At 36.6% G+C, this 17,363-nt stretch overlaps 1 protein-coding gene across 1 annotated transcript in view; it reads left to right on the plus strand.

The window, feature by feature from the left end:
- The window catches only part of LOC311289534 (NACHT, LRR and PYD domains-containing protein 3-like), a 58,146-nt gene that overhangs the window by 22,962 nt on the left and 17,821 nt on the right, over positions 1–17,363 (plus strand). Inside the window, exons 2-4 of the mRNA XM_084407611.1 lie at positions 13,998–14,084; positions 14,168–14,290; positions 17,043–17,090. Of these exons, the coding sequence (XP_084263737.1) occupies positions 14,018–14,084; positions 14,168–14,290; positions 17,043–17,090 (238 nt within the window). The 5' untranslated portion in view covers positions 13,998–14,017. The remainder of the gene's footprint in view (positions 1–13,997; positions 14,085–14,167; positions 14,291–17,042; positions 17,091–17,363) is intronic.

Below are 17,363 nucleotides of genomic sequence, written 5' to 3' on the forward strand. Positions count from 1 at the left end.
CGTTACTGTAAAAGGAAGCCTTTTTATTTCCATGGAATTACTGGGATCTTACCCTATAATCTGTAATAGGTACAGTTACGTAGCTATAACAGATTATAGGGTAAGATCCCAGTAATTCCATGGAAATAAAAAGGCTTCCTTTTACAGTACAGTTTCACTTTACTTACTGAGTAAATTGTCATGTTTTCCTTGGTAACGTTGCAGGACATACAAGGTAAAATTTTGTGACTATATGGAAAAGGGAATGATCAGGTTATATGGTACAATTCCGGTAATACCATGGAAATAAACAAGGCTTCATTTTACAGTACAGTTACACTTTACTTACCAAGTAAATTGTCATGTTTTCCTTGGTAACGTTGCAGGACATACTAGGAAAACAAATAAATAAAAATGTGACTATGGAAAAGGAAATGATATGGTACAATTCCGGTAATACCATGGAAATAAACAAGGCTTCATTTTACAGTACAGTTGCACTTTACTTACTGAGTAAATTGTAAAAACATCTGCAAGAACATACCCAGTATTTAAGATGTGCCATGACATTAGGGAAAACTGTTCCTGCGGGGTAGTTACCAGGTAAGTGTAAGGTCAATTATTTGATAAACCCTCTATAAATGGGTGTAGCAATGAACAACAACTATGTAAGACAAGGTAATTTATTGGAAACTACCGTCTTAATTTCAAGATAGTAATAAATAAACATGGACTGTTACCAACATAACCCTAGGATAACTACAAACCTAACTTGAATTGATAGGTAATACTGGAGGTGTTTCTAAAAATAGTCTGCCTACATTCTGAGGAAGTACACAATTAAATCAGAGTTATTACCAACCTAAACAGGTAACAAGTACACAGTACTTTGTTGAGTTGATATTTAACAGTGGTGTTTTTTTCCCTGGTAGTTTCTCTGTAATTGCATACTGATCACCTTAAGTAATTACACACTAAAATACTATAATTTACCATATGCTTACCAGGTAAATACTTAGTAGTTAGTTTGTAGTTTCTCTGCATTTACATACTTGTTACCTGTGGTAATTACCAATAACCAACTATAACTTACCATATATTTACCAAGTAAATACCTAGTAATTAGTTTGTAGTTTCTCTGCATTTACATACTTGTTACCTGTGGTAATTACCAATAACCAACTATAACTTACCATATATTTACCAGGTAAATACCTAGTAATTAGGGGACTGTAAAAGGAAGGGTTACCGACAACTGAGTGATATAAACAAAAATAAAGAAGTGTGAAGTCCGCACACTGACATTAACTGCTTCCAAATGGATTTTTTTAACTTTAACAAGGCAACGTTTCGACCCTCAGGTCTTCATCAGGCACAATATCAATGTGAAGTAAAAAACAACCTTAAATAGACACAGGTGATCACCCTAATTGGGCACACACACGCAAAAACATGACAAGTACAGATCATGTGACAAGTACAGATCATATTTAAAAAAAAAAAAAAAATAATAATAATAATAATAATAAACTATAATAATAATTAAGTCTATTCACTAAAGAAATAGTGAGGAAAAAAAATAAAAAAATTATAATAATAATAATAATAATAATAAACTATAATAATAATTAAGTCTATTCACTAAAGAAATAGTGAAAAAAAAAAAAAAAAAAAACCAAGGGGGAAATTAGTGTCAACAGATGAAATAAGTCACTATAAAAAAGGCTTAATATCAAAATCCTCATTCAATCCTAAAGGTTCCTAAAGTCCTAATGTTGCTACGATGTTCACTAATGCGAGTACGCAATTGTCTGGACGTTTTACCCACGTATGCAAGACCACAAGGACAACGGATTAAATAAATCACATGAGTAGAAGCACAGGTAATAGTACCCCGTATCGGAATATTACGACCAGTGCGTGGATGACTAAAAGATTTACATTTGTGTGTAAAAGCACACTGGGCGCAATTACCACACCTGTAATTACCTGGAGGAAGAGTAGGAATGCATTGTTTTATACGTGAAGGATATTCAGATTTTACAAGCAAGTCACGAAGATTGTTTTGACGTTTAAAAACTAGTTTCGGACCATTTTTAAAGACACCTGATAATTTAGGATCACTTGAAATAATATGCCAATGATTATTTAAGACTCTGCGAAACTCTGCACCTAATGCGGAATACTTCGTAGTACAAATGGGGGCATTAAAAAATTGCGTTTTATTATCATGCTTTGTTCGTAATACCTGCATTTGAGATGTCTCGTCGAATTTCTTTTTGGCATTCTCAATCCATTCTTTTCGGTAACCACGATTCAAAAATCTTTTTGTTAAATCAGTGGATTGTTGAGTATAAGATTCATCTGTGCTGCAAACTCTGCGCACACGCTTAAATTGACTGATAGGTAAACTCCTAATTAAAGGTCTAGGATGGAAACTATCGCCCCTTAAGATAGTATTACGATCCGTTGGTTTTCGATACAGATCGGTATGGAGTTTCCCATCACATATGTACACACGAACATCAAGAAAACTAATGCTTACTGGATCACATTCCATAGTGAAATTCACATGCTCAGTCCTTGAGTTAAGATAATCCAAAAACATCAACATCTCTGCAGGTGTAGCCTTAGTGATCATAAAAATGTCATCAATATACCGCTTGTAAAGCAAAATCTTAGGAAAAAAAGAGTTTGACTCATTTAAAATGAAGTCATTTTCAAAAACTCCCATATACAAGCAAGCATAATTAGGTGCCATTTTACTACCCATCGCAGTACCTTTCACTTGTAAATAAAAATCATCTTGAAAACGAAAAAAATTATTAGTCAAGACAATATTAGTTAAATCCAATAAACATGCTGTGCTGGGTTTTTCATTCACATATCTTTGTGTTAAGAATTGTTCTAGAGCAAGTAAACCTTCAGTGTGAGGAATGTTGGTATATAAACTCTGAACATCAAAAGTAGCAAGAAGCACATCATCAACAGAAAAGTCAACACCATATAATGATTCAATAAAATCCATAGAATCTCTTACATAAGATGACAACCTAGGTACAAATGATTTGATATAAAAATCCACATAAGAAGAAATATTCTCAGTGAGACTACCAATACCACTCACAATAGGACGACCTTTCAAAGGGGTATCTAGTCCTTTGTGAACCTTAGGCAAGGTATATATAATGGGTGTAATTGGAAAATCTACTTTGAAAACGGAGAGTTCAGTAAAAATGAATATGATTTTCTCAAAGTGTGACAATAACTTAGAATGAATACTCGCTTTCATTTTATTAGTAGGGTCAACAGGTAAGGCTTCATAAAAAACATGATCATTCAATTGTCTGCGAATTTCTTTTTCATAATCTGAAGCTCGTTGAAGTACAATCGCTCCACCCTTATCTGCAGGACGCACTATCACAGTATTGTCTTTGCTAAGATCAAATAAAGCATCCCTCTCCATTTTCGACAAGTTATTGTAGACTTTATATTGCCTTTTGTTCTTAAGTAAATTTTTTACATCAAATTCCACAAGCCTACAATAAGTATCCAAGGACGAATTTCTATTCTTAGATGGAATAAAGGTAGATTTTCTTTTGAAAGGAAGACGAGCCATGGACTGTTCAAGAGTAACACTGCCCTGTGTGGTAACAGACGGAACATCATTAGATGGGAACGATTGTTCATTTGTACCAAAGAACTCCCGAAGTCTCAGGGTTCTGAAGAATTTGTGAAAGTCAATCATAGTATCAAAATCATTGGTTTCAGTAGTAGGAATAAAGGAAAGCCCCTTGCTCAGAGCAGTAATACAAGGTTTTGAAAGTAACTTATCTGAGAAGTTCATTAACGTGTCCCCTGGTTGCTCCTTGTCATCCGTGGAGGTAGAGAAAAGCCTTTTTCGCTTGCCCCTTCTACATCTCTTCTTGATCTGTTTAACCTTCGATCCATTCGCTGACTGTTGGGCTGAGTACGGCCTAAAAAATTGGATCCATTTCGCCGTCGTCCAACAGGATCAGAGTCAGCGTCAGAGTCTTGCTTGTATATGGGAGTTTTTGAAAATGACTTCATTTTAAATGAGTCAAACTCTTTTTTTCCTAAGATTTTGCTTTACAAGCGGTATATTGATGACATTTTTATGATCACTAAGGCTACACCTGCAGAGATGTTGATGTTTTTGGATTATCTTAACTCAAGGACTGAGCATGTGAATTTCACTATGGAATGTGATCCAGTAAGCATTAGTTTTCTTGATGTTCGTGTGTACATATGTGATGGGAAACTCCATACCGATCTGTATCGAAAACCAACGGATCGTAATACTATCTTAAGGGGCGATAGTTTCCATCCTAGACCTTTAATTAGGAGTTTACCTATCAGTCAATTTAAGCGTGTGCGCAGAGTTTGCAGCACAGATGAATCTTATACTCAACAATCCACTGATTTAACAAAAAGATTTTTGAATCGTGGTTACCGAAAAGAATGGATTGAGAATGCCAAAAAGAAATTCGACGAGACATCTCAAATGCAGGTATTACGAACAAAGCATGATAATAAAACGCAATTTTTTAATGCCCCCATTTGTACTACGAAGTATTCCACATTAGGTGCAGAGTTTCGCAGAGTCTTAAATAATCATTGGCATATTATTTCAAGTGATCCTAAATTATCAGGTGTCTTTAAAAATGGTCCGAAACTAGTTTTTAAACGTCAAAACAATCTTCGTGACTTGCTTGTAAAATCTGAATATCCTTCACGTATAAAACAATGCATTCCTACTCTTCCTCCAGGTAATTACAGGTGTGGTAATTGCGCCCAGTGTGCTTTTACACACAAATGTAAATCTTTTAGTCATCCACGCACTGGTCGTAATATTCCGATACGGGGTACTATTACCTGTGCTTCTACTCATGTGATTTATTTAATCCGTTGTCCTTGTGGTCTTGCATACGTGGGTAAAACGTCCAGACAATTGCGTACTCGCATTAGTGAACATCGTAGCAACATTAGGACTGGAGATATGCGTAGTCCTATAGCATCTCATTTTAGACAAGTAGGTCACAATGTCAGCGTCTTGCAATATATCGGTATCGAAAAGGTCATAAAACCCTCAAGAGGAGGAGATTATGAGAAGAAATTATTACAAAGGGAATGTTTTTGGATCTACACCTTAAATACTTTGTCACCTTTAGGATTGAATGAGGATTTTGATATTAAGCCTTTTTTATAGTGACTTATTTCATCTGGTGACACTAATTTCCCCCTTGGTTTGTTTTTTTTTTTTTTTTTTTTTTTTTTTTTTTTCACTATTTCTTTAGTGAATAGACTTAATTATTATTATAGTTTATTATTATTATTATTATAATTTTTTTTTCTCACTATTTCTTTAGTGAATAGACTTAATTATTATTATAGTTTATTATTAATTTTTTTTTTTTTTTTTTTTTTTTTTATATGATCTGTACTTGTCACATGATCTGTACTTGTCACATGATCTGTACTTGTTACATGTTTTTGCGTGTGTGTGCCCAATTAGGGTGATCACCTGTGTCTATTTAAGGTTGTTTTTTACTTCACATTGATATTGTGCCTGATGAAGACCTGAGGGTCGAAACGTTGCCTTGTTAAAGTTAAATAAATCCATTTGGAAGCAGTTAATGTCAGTGTGCGGACTTCACACTTCTTTATTACCAGAATTGTACCATATAACTTGATCATTCCCTTTTCCATATAGTCACATTTTTTTACCTCGTATGTCCTGCAACGTTACCAAGGAAAACATGACAATTTACTCAGTAAGTAAAGTGAAACTGTACTGTAAAATGAAGCCTTGTTTATTTCCATGCTATTACCGGAATTGTACCATATCATTCCCTTTTCCATAGTCACATTTTTATTTGTATTTTACCTCATGTCAAGTCAAGTCAAGTCAAGTATATTTGTATAGCGCTTTTCACAATACAGATTGTATCAAAGCAGCTTCACAGTATTAAATTAAAATAATACAACAAGGTTTGTTTCTAGTGGAATTTATTGATAAAATCAAATTAGATATCCAGAATATCCCCAACTGAGCAAGCCAAAGGCAACAGTGGCAAGGAACCGAAAAACTCCATCAAGTGACCTAATAGTGTCCTAAAACTCCATCAGGTGACCCAATGGAGAAAAAAAAACCTTGGGAGAACCCAGGCTCAGTCGGGGGCCAGTTCTCCTCTGGCGTTTATTAACTAGAGGCCGGATTGTAATTTGGACTGTAAGATTAAAAATATTATATGAATGCCTGGCTGAAGAGATGCGACTTTAATCTAGTTTTAAACTGGGAGAGCGAGTCTGAGCAACGAACAGTATCAGGAAGGCTATTCCAGAGTTTTGGAGCTAAATGTGAAAATGCTCTCCCTCCTTTGGTGGTTCTGGATATCCTAGGTATGACCAAAAGCCTTGAATTTAGTGATCTTAAAGAGCGCGATGGATTATAGGGCGATAGAAGATCCGTTAAATAGACTGGAGCTAAGCCGTTTAGGGCTTTATAAGTCAGTAGCAATACCTTGTAATTAATACGGAACTTTATAGGTAACCAATGCAGTGATGATAAAATCGGTGTTATATGATCATATTTTCTTGATCTAGTAAGAACTCTAGCGGCGGCATTTTGGACTAACTGTAGCTTGTTAATTGAGGATGCAGGACAACCGGCTAATAAAGCATTACAGTAATCTAGTCTCGAGGTCATGAATGCATGAACTAACTTTTCTGCATCAGAAACTGATAGCATATTACGTAGCTTAGCAATGTTTCTAAGGTGGAAAAAGGCGGTTTTTGTAACATATGAAATATGATTTTTGAAAGACAGGTTGCAATCGAGTATAACACCCAGGTCTTTTACTGTAGAGGATAAAGTAACAGGACATCCTACTATATTAAAGTTGTATTGCGAGAGGTTTTGTGGGCGGTTTTTTGAACCGATAAGTAGTACCTCTGTTTTGTCTGGATTTAATAAAAGAAAATTACGCGTCATCCAATCTTTTATATCTTTAACACACTCTGTCAATTTGGATAATTTATCGTTTTCATCTGGCCGTGATGAAATATATATTTGAGTGTCATCAGCATAACAATGGAAACTAATTCCATGTTTCCTTATAATATTTCCAAGTGGCATCATATATACTGAGAATAATAGAGGGCCTAACACAGATCCCTGCGGCACTCCATAGTTTACTGGAGTTATGATCGATTTTTCTCCATTTAAATAGACAAAATGGTAGCGGTCAGATAAGTATGATCTAAACCAGCTTAATGCTTGTCCTTGAACACCAGTATAATTTTGTAGTCGATCTAAGAGTATTGTGTGATCTATAGTGTCGAACGCAGCACTAAGATCAAGTAAAACTAGTATTGAGATACAGCCTTGGTCAGAAGCTAAAAGTAAATCATTTGTGATTTTAACGAGCGCAGTTTCAGTGCTATGGTGCGGCCTGAAACCAGACTGAAACTTCTCATAGATATCATTTTCTTGCAAGAAAGAACACAATTGAGCGGACACCACTTTTTCTAATATTTTAGACATAAATGGAAGATTTGAAATGGGTCTATAATTTGCTAGGTTATTATGATCTAATTGTGGTTTCTTAATGAGAGGTTTTATAACTGCCAGTTTAAATGTTCTTGGAACATGACCTAAAGATAAAGACGAGTTAATAATATTAAGGAGAGGCTCTTCCACTACAGGTAACACTTCTTTCAGTAGTTTAGTTGGTATCGGATCTAATAAACATGTTGTTGTTTTAGAGGAAGTGATAAGTTTATTTAACTCTATTTGTTCTATAGTTGTAAAGCACTGTAATTGTTCTTGCGGGGTGATAATTAAGGCTGAATTATAAGGCGCAACTGAAGATTGAACGTTTACAATTGTGGTTCTGATGTTTTCTATTTTCTCAGTGAAGAACTTCATAAAATCATTACTACTAAACTGTAATGGGATATTTTGTTCGGGTGATGTCTGTTTATTTGTTAGTCTAGCCACGGTGTTAAATAAAAACCTTGGATTATTTTGGTTATTTTCTATTAGTTTGCGGAGGTGCTCAGCCCTGGCTGCTTTTAGGGCCTTTTTATAACGTGACATACTGTCTTTCCACGCGATTCTAAAGACCTCTAAATTAGTTTGTTTCCATTTACGCTCTAAAATACGGGTTTCTCTCTTTAGAACATGCGTGGTATTGTTGTACCACGGTGCTTTAATTTTCTCTCTGACCTTTTTTAATCTAATAGGTGCAACAACATCCAATGTTCTAGAGAGAATAGTGCTCATAGTGCTAGTTAGTTCTTCTAGTTCATCTGTTTGTTTGGGTTCAGGCAGCAGCTGAGACAGATCGGATAAGCAATTTGAGAAATTATCTATGGTGGATGGAAGGATTGTTCTGCCTGGTTGATAACGCGGCGCTGCATGACATATTACAGCAGTACGTAATATGCAAGTTACCATGTAATGGTCAGTGACTTCATCACTTTGCGGTATAATATCTATATCGGTTGGATCGGTTCCATGTGATATAATTAAATCGAGTGTATGATTAAGACGATGAGTTGGTCCGGTGACGTTTTGCTTGACCCCAAATGAATTTAATAAATCTGTAAACGCAGCCCCTAACGCATCATTTGGATTATCTACGTGTATGTTAAAATCTCCAACAATTAATGCTTTATCGACATTGACTAATAGGTCTGAGAGAAAATCTGCAAACTCTTTTAGGAAATCAGCGTAAGGCCCAGGCGGTCTATATACGGTAGCCAAGGCTAGAGATAATAGGGATGTTTTTCTAACATCTAAGAGCGTAACATTTAGTACAAGTACTTCAAACGAAATAAACTTATAACCCGCTTTCTGAGTAACATTGAGAATATCTCTATAAATTGTCGCAACACCACCGCCACGACCAATTAGACGGGGCTCATGCTTATAGGAGTATCCAGGAGGAGCAGACTCATTTAGACCGAAATAATCATTTGGTTTAAGCCAGGTTTCAGTTAGGCAAAGTACATCGAAGCTATTATCTGTGACTATTTCATTTACAATAACTGCCTTAGGTGTGAGTGATCTAATGTTTAGAAGACCTAGCTTTAGAAATTGTTTTTGTTTACTAATAGCAACATTTTCTGTTTTAATAACAATTAGATTTTTCCTAGATCCTGCAGTAGATTTGTTATTTGATCTCACTAAACGAGGAATAGACACGGTTTCTATGCAATATTCTACACTAGTATTTATATCAGTTAAATTGGTGCAGCAGAGACTATGATTTGGACTTTTGGTTACTAGTCAAAAGGTATTTAACATTTTGGAGATGTTATCCGACAGAAGATCTGCTCCGAATCTGCTTGGGTGTAAGCCATCGGCACGGAAAAGCCTAGGACGCTCCCAAAACAGATTCCAATTATTTACAAAGAGCAGTTTCTGCTCATTGCACCATGACATTAACCATTCATTTAGCGCAAATAATCTGCTAAACTTTTCATGTCCTAGTCGGTACGTGGGAAGCGGTCCTGACACTATGATCGTTGTTTCAGGCGATGTGCTGCGTACCGTATCGATCAGATTCCTGAAGTCTTTCTTCAGAATCTCTGTCTGGCGCATCCTGATGTCGTTCACTCCCGCGTGGAGGACAACAGTTCCGACGCGCTCGTCACCGTTCAGAATCTCGGGAACGTGAGTAGCGATTTCAGAAACACGAGCACCAGGAAAGCAGTGACTGTGCACCTTACTTTTACCTAACGTTGCGCGTACGTGCCGAATGATGGAATCGCCGATGATCACAGCATCGCGTTCTGTTTCGCGAAGAGGGGAGAAGCGGTTTTGTGTGGATAACTCGAAAACCGGGAGGGTCGGAGAGAGTCTTGGTCTAGACCTGACTCGCGTCTTCCGCTGCGGAACCACCCAGGCTTCGTGGTGGCGTGTTGGAGCCGGAGTGAACGAGACCATGGCTGATCGCGACCTCGGCGCTCGGGACCTATGTTGAGAAACGCACGGAGTAGACGAAGTCGGAGTCAGCGGGTTAGTAACGTTAATCTCTGATTTGTGTGCATCGGCGCGTGATGTTTCAAGAGCTAACCGCCGGTCTATCAGCTCGGCTTGTCTCAATAAAAGGTCGTGGATCTGTTTCTCAACAGCTTCCAGCTCAGACTGCAGTGCGTGCAGCTCAAATGTGTCCTCACCTGCACCAAAAGGTAGACTACTTTCATCTGATATATTCGCCATTTTAACAGATGGACAGTAAGTTAGCAACGAAGCTACCAGTGATGCTATCAATATTAATACTAATTTATGACTGAAGTTTTAGATATAATCCGTCTTTTTAGTGGTACGGGTGTAGAGTAGACGCACGATAGGCGAAAAATGTTTGTAAGTGAGTGTTGAGAAGACGCGTTCAGCCGTGATCCACGGGAGTAACCTATAGGAGTATCCAGCGTTGGATCATGTGTCCTGCAGGCTGCAACGTTACCAAGGAAAACATGAAAATGTACTCAGTAAGTAAAGTGAAACTGTACTGTAAAATTAAGCCTTGTTTATTTCCATGGTATTACCGGAATTGTACCATATCATTCCCTTTTCCATATAGTCAAAATTTTTTACCTCATATGTCCTGCAACGTTACCAAGGAAAACATGACAATTTACTCAGTAAGTAAAGTGAAACTGTACTGTAAAAGTAAGCCTTGTTTATTTCCATGGTATTACCAGACTCTTACCACATCCTTTGCTACTGCTTAAACATTTTTGAAATCACAAACTTTTACCGTGTGTTCTGCAACTTAACTAAAACATTCCAGCCTGGTCTCATTGTTAATACGTAGTATTAACACGTAATTTTCAAAGATAGAAAACTACATAGGCTACAGTTATGAAGAAAAACAACATGCGTGTAATCACAATAATTTATTTATTGCGAAAATGTCAAAACCGGTACCAAAAGTCGTTCACATGACGATGTGTTGCAGTCACAGTCCTCTCTTTCAGTATATAATAATTTTGAATGAGGTAATTTACAGAGCAGAATTTAAATGATTAATCCATGAAAATGTTAATCCGGCTTCGCTCTGTGTGAAGGCGCGCGCGCTTCTCCATTTCAAATATAGTTTACCGACTGAAATACGACATGTCGCAATCTGTGACGAACATAGACGAACAGGCGAGAGCCAATGAGCGTTTGATATCACTGCCGTAAAACATGTCGTAACGCTTCTTGAGGGCGCAATTTTTGAATTTGAATTCATCAACGAGCGGGATTTGACAGTTACAGACTGCGCTGTTGTTAAAGCCTGTGGAATGGAGATGAAGATCACTCACTGGATAAAGGGCTGAATTTGGATCTCTTTCTTGCAAACGTATGGATTCTAAAGATTTGGATTATATCAAGTAGGCTATAATAAAATTGATGTCTTTTGTGAATTTATGTTGGGTTTTGGTGCATTATTGTTCTATTGGAAAAAACGCATTTTGTGTCTCACTGTAAATAAACTAAATATTAAAATGGTTAAACGATTAAATAAGGTACTTTTAAGGTTTTAAAGTGTATTCTTGTTTAACTGCATTAATCCTCCGAAACGAGTTTGCAGCAGAAGGCACGAACAGAGCGAAATGTTATTAGTCTATTTCTTGAGTAAACTGCATAAATGCGACTGAAAACGTAATTGATAAGACATTTGAATGCAATAGAGTCAAAACATTAATGCCACGATTTTAATATGCATAAATAAGAATGCGTACAAATACGTCGGTATAGAGTTGTTCATACGTAAATAATTTATGTTTTTGTGCTGTTAATGCAAACATTTTACGTTTTAGTGCTGTAAATACTATACGTTTCTGTGTGTATAAAACGTAAGTAAATGTACGTATGGTAGAATTACACTTTACGTAAAAATACACACGTATTCTCATGAGATCACGTTGAACATTCTCAGTAAGTAAAGTGAAACTGGAACGTTACTGTAAAAGGAAGCCTTTTTATTTCCATGGAATTACTGGGATCTTACCCTATAATCTGTAATAGGTACAGTTACGTAGCTATAACAGATTATAGGGTAAGATCCCAGTAATTCCATGGAAATAAAAAGGCTTCCTTTTACAGTACAGTTTCACTTTACTTACTGAGTAAATTGTCATGTTTTCCTTGGTAACGTTGCAGGACATACGAGGTAAAAAATTGTGACTATATGGAAAAGGGGAATGATCAGGTTATATGGTACAATTCTGGTAATACCATGGAAATAAACAAGGCTTCATTTTACAGTACAGTTACACTTTACTTACCAAGAAAATTGTCATGTTTTCCTTGGTAACGTTGCAGGACATACTAGGAAAACAAATAAATAAAAATGTGATGATGGAAAAGGGAATGATATGGTACAATTCCGGTAATACCATGGAAATAAACAAGGCTTCATTTTACAGTACAGTTTCACTTTACTTACTGAGTAAATTGTCATGTTTTCCTTGGTAACGTTGCAGGACATATGAGGTAAAAAAATTGTGACTATATGGAAAAGGGGAATGATCAGGTTATATGGTACAATTCCGGTAATACCATGGAAATAAACAAGGCTTCATTTTACAGTACAGCTGCACTTTACTTACTGAGTAAATTGTCATGTTTTCCTTGGTAACGTTGCAGGACATACTAGGAAAACAAATAAATAAAAATGTGACTATGGAAAAGGGAATGATATGGTACAATTCCGGTAATACCATGGAAATAAACAAGGCTTAATTTTACAGTACAGTTTCACTTTACTTACTGAGTAAATTGTCATGTTTTCCTTGGTAACGTTGCAGGACATATGAGGTAAAAAAGTGTGACTATATGGAAAAGGGAATGATCAAGTTATATGGTACAATTCCGGTAATACCATGGAAATAAACAAGGCTTCATTTTACAGTACAGTTGCACTTTACTTACTGAGTAAATTGTAAAAACATTTGCAAGAACATACCCAGTATTTAAGATGTGCCATGACATCAGGGAAAACTGTTCCTGCGGGGTAGTTACCAGGTAAGTGTAAGGTAAATTATTTGATAAACCCTCTATAAATGGGTGTAGCAATGAACAACAACTATGTAAGACAAGGTAATTTATTGGAAACTACCGTCTTAATTTCAAGATAGTAATAAATAAACATGGACTGTTACCAACATAACCCTAGGATAACTACAAACCTACCTTGAATTGATGGGTAATACTGGAGGTGTTTCTAAAAATAGTCTGCCTACATTCTGAGGAAGTACACAATTAAATCGGAGTTATTACCAACCTAAACAGGTACAGTAACAAGTACACAGGACTTTGTTGAGTTGATATTTAACAGTGGTGTTTTTTTCCCTGGTAGTTTCTCTGTAATTGCATACTAATCACCTTAAGTAATTACACACTAAAATACTATAATTTACCATATGCTTACCAGGTAAATACTTAGTAGTTAGTTTGTAGTTTCTCTGCATTTACATACTTGTTACCTGTGGTAATTACCAATAACCAACTATAACTTACCATGTATTTACCAGGTAAATACCTAGTAATTAGTTTGTAGTTTCTCTGCATTTACATACTTGTTACCTGTGGTAATTACCAATAACCAACTATAACTTACCATGTATTTACTAGGTAAATACCTAGTAATTAGGGGACTGTAAAATAAAGGGTTACCGATTTATCTACCTATAGGCCTATTGCCAATCTCGAACGGGTCGTTGTTGGCCAGCTACAGCAATATCTGCACAAATATTTATGTCTTGATGTTGTTTCTACATTATTTTGGAGATTTAATGTGAAAGTATTACGACATCAAAATATATTAAAAACTTTATTGTTTATCGCGATTACCAAAAAATGACCAAAAATCCCCCTAAAATTATTCGTTTATTTTTAAACAGATTGACAGCACTTATACTCTGCTCTTTTTTTTGGTATTTTTGGAATGTGTCTGATAACATACGATTCATTATAGACATGTGTTCTTGTCCAACAGCTGTAAGTCAGTAAAGGACAATGGCATCTGTTGAACAGCATGATGATAACACACTAGATGAGCCTGAAAACAAAAAACTAAAAGAAGGTAATAGTGATAAAAGAAAAAAATATCTGAAATGTTAAAGTTGCGATTAAGCAATGTAATTAATCTCTCTATCTCTATTCCAGGCCAGATGAGCAGCAGTGTTGATATGAAAGCTGAAACAGGAGCAACTATAAATGCTCCTATACTCACTAGAAACACCTTCACAGCCCCAGTGACCTTCAACTACATCAATAACACTGGAAATGGTAATATAGTTTATATATATATATATATATATATATATATATATATATATATATATATATATATATATATATATATATATATATTAGGGATGCAACAATACAGTTCGCCCACAGTTCATTACATACCTCGTTTTTTTAACCACGGTTTTCGGTTCGGTTCTGATGGCTTGACACATAAGAGTGTTTTTTGTTATTCTATGCTTAGGCAATAGGAACAGTAAGAGGTTAAGGAGAAAAAAATTAAAACGATTTATTGCAATGCTCCTTTATTTTACTTAAAAGCTAAGAAAAGTCCACTAGTTCCTAGTGTACTGTATAATATAAAATTAACACTGACATCTCACAGCTTCTGGTAGCCCATGTACAAACTGGGGAACACCTGAATTCCTAAATTTTTAAAATAAACATACATGCAAAGTAGAGCCCGACCGATATATCGGCAGGCCGATATTATCGGCCGATATTAGGCATTTTCCAATCTATCGGCATCGGCATTTTTAACGGCCGATTTAAAAAAAAAAAAAAAAAAAAAAAAAACGGACGAAACGGCCTTCAACCATGTCATGAGTGTTTGCGTTATATAGTTTGTCGACCAGAGGGCGCTCTACAACGTCCTAGATGACAACACTCGTGTATAACGCGCCACATATCCTGCAGCCTCCTGATCCAGCCAGAGTCAGGCAGAGAGAACAACGGTTAAGTGAGTTCAGGCCTTCAGGGTGACCAGAAGTCCCGAAAAATTCGGGACAGTCCCGAAATCTGAGCTGTTGTCCCGAATCCGGCCTTAATTGTCCCGAAAATTACACTTAAGCAAAATATTGAGTAGATATTGTCTGATAAAATATTAAAAACTGTCCGTGGAGATTGAGTCGTCCTGCAGCCAGCCCCCGCCGGCTGCTCATTGGCTGCGGCATCTTTTTTGTTTCTTTTTTCAAAGATACAGAAAGGCGCGAATTTAGATATGCATTGATAAGCTAATTTTAGAGAGCGCAAGTTGCAGCCGCCGCGAGGACAGTGAATGTGCAGGCAGTCATAAAGGAGTGAGGAAACAGAATTGGTCGCGGCACTGTGTGCAAAAAATACTTCGGCCTAATGTCTGATGTCGGGTTACACGAAGCAAATCATCTACACAATTATTTAGTTTTCTTATTTAATGACGACAATTTAGTTGTAGGCTAATAATAATGTTGGCATAAGGCTTATTTGCGTTCGCTATAGCCTGAAAGGTCTGATTTACGCACTGTAACAACAGTGATTTTTTTTTTTTTTTTACAATTTGAGACGCAGAGCAAGCGAGAGAGAGAGAGAAGTGCGCGCGCGAGACGCAGAGAGAGAGAGAGAGAGAGAGAGAGAAAGAGAGAGAGAGAGAGAGAGAGAGAGAGGTGCGCGCGCGCGAGACGCAGAGAGAGAGAGAGAGAGAGAGAGAGAGAGAGAGAGAGAGGTGCGCGCGAGACGCAGAACGAGCGAGCGAGAGAGAGGGGTGCACGCGCGAGACGCAGAGAGAGAGAGAGAGAGAGAGAGAGAGAGAGAGAGAGAGAGAGAGAGAGAGAGAGAGAGAGAGAGAGAGAGAGAGAGAGATAGATTGTTGTTGTTACTTATCAGAACTTAACAGAATTTGTCTCCAGTCCTATTCAAAGTTATATTTATGAACCAAGTCTTTTAAAACTGGTAACTTTGATTTGGTTGTTGTTGTTGTTTTTTTGTTCAAAGGACTTTACGTTTCATATCTTAAGTTTGTATTTATACAGCCCACATACATAGAACAGGCAGATATTTTGAATGTTGTGTAAGTGCAGTTTATAGGAAATGGGTCTAATATCCAGTTTATTTTCAAAATCTAAATATCGGCTTATAAATCGGCTCTTTTCGAGTTAATATCGGCATCGGCATCGGCCCCCAAAAATCCATATCGGTCGGGCTCTAATGCGAAGTTAGTAAACATAAATTGACCATTTCAAATAAACATATGTGCCTTCAGACAGTGATATTGTTGGGTAATGGCGCCGCAGATGTGCAGTCATGTTGGAAGTGTTTCCGTTTGAGTCGGCTACAAGTGTAAAACAATGCTTGCACGCAGTCATTTTTTTGTTTACCGTTTTTTCTTCCTCGGCATTATACTCAACGGCAAAACCGAAATGTCCCCACACTACGGATTTGAAAGACGCCGGCGCTTCCTCGTACTGTAGCCTCACTTCACCGCCACTCGCCATGTTAAAGTGTGGAATGATGGTTAAGCGCCCCCTAACTTTAGAGCATAGTGATTGAATATTTACTCGCGGGGAGGAGTTTCCTCATCTCAGCTCATAGACTTACAGGCACACACAAACAGTCAATTCGGAGAGAAATAAAACTCACATAAATTATTTAAACATAAAACAAACAAAAAACAGAATTCACAAGCGCGTATTGAACCGTGGATGTCGTACCGAACGGTTCAATAATATATTGAGAATTGTGGCATCCCTAATATATATATATATATATATATATATATGACTATAATACAATTCATATAATACAAATATAATATAATAAATTGTAATGTTTAAAAAGACACAATAACTGTGCTATCTGAGACACACTGCTTATTAACAATCATATATGAAATAATGCTCAGTAGTTGTGAATCCTATTCTTAAGGAAGTTTAGTGTGTAGCCATATTGTTCAGAAATGCTTTAGGGACTTGTCACGTAATTGTATCTATTGTCTCTTTCCTTAGTATAAAATTACTCATTTTCTCTTTCCTCACAGAGCTACAAAAAACCTTAGTGACGGAGACACCAGAGAAACAGTTAGAAGGTGCAACCATCATTTCTTCATTATAGAGGTCTTAAACGATTTAGACATGAAGAACGGGAACAGATACAATAGGTGCCTCTGCACCTTCGGTGCTTGGCCCCTAATAATAGGAATGGGAACAGATACAATAGGTGCCTACGCACCTTTGGTGCTTGGCCCCTAATAAAAATCCTAACAATTACAATAGGTGTTCAGCACTTCGTGCTTGAACCCCTAACTACGCATACTTGTAATACTATCACCAATAAGTGGCACAGTGAACAAATTTCCATT

The sequence above is a fragment of the Rutilus rutilus genome (genome assembly GCF_951802725.1).
Source record: "Rutilus rutilus genome assembly, chromosome: 4".
Lineage (NCBI taxonomy): Eukaryota > Metazoa > Chordata > Actinopteri > Cypriniformes > Leuciscidae > Rutilus > Rutilus rutilus.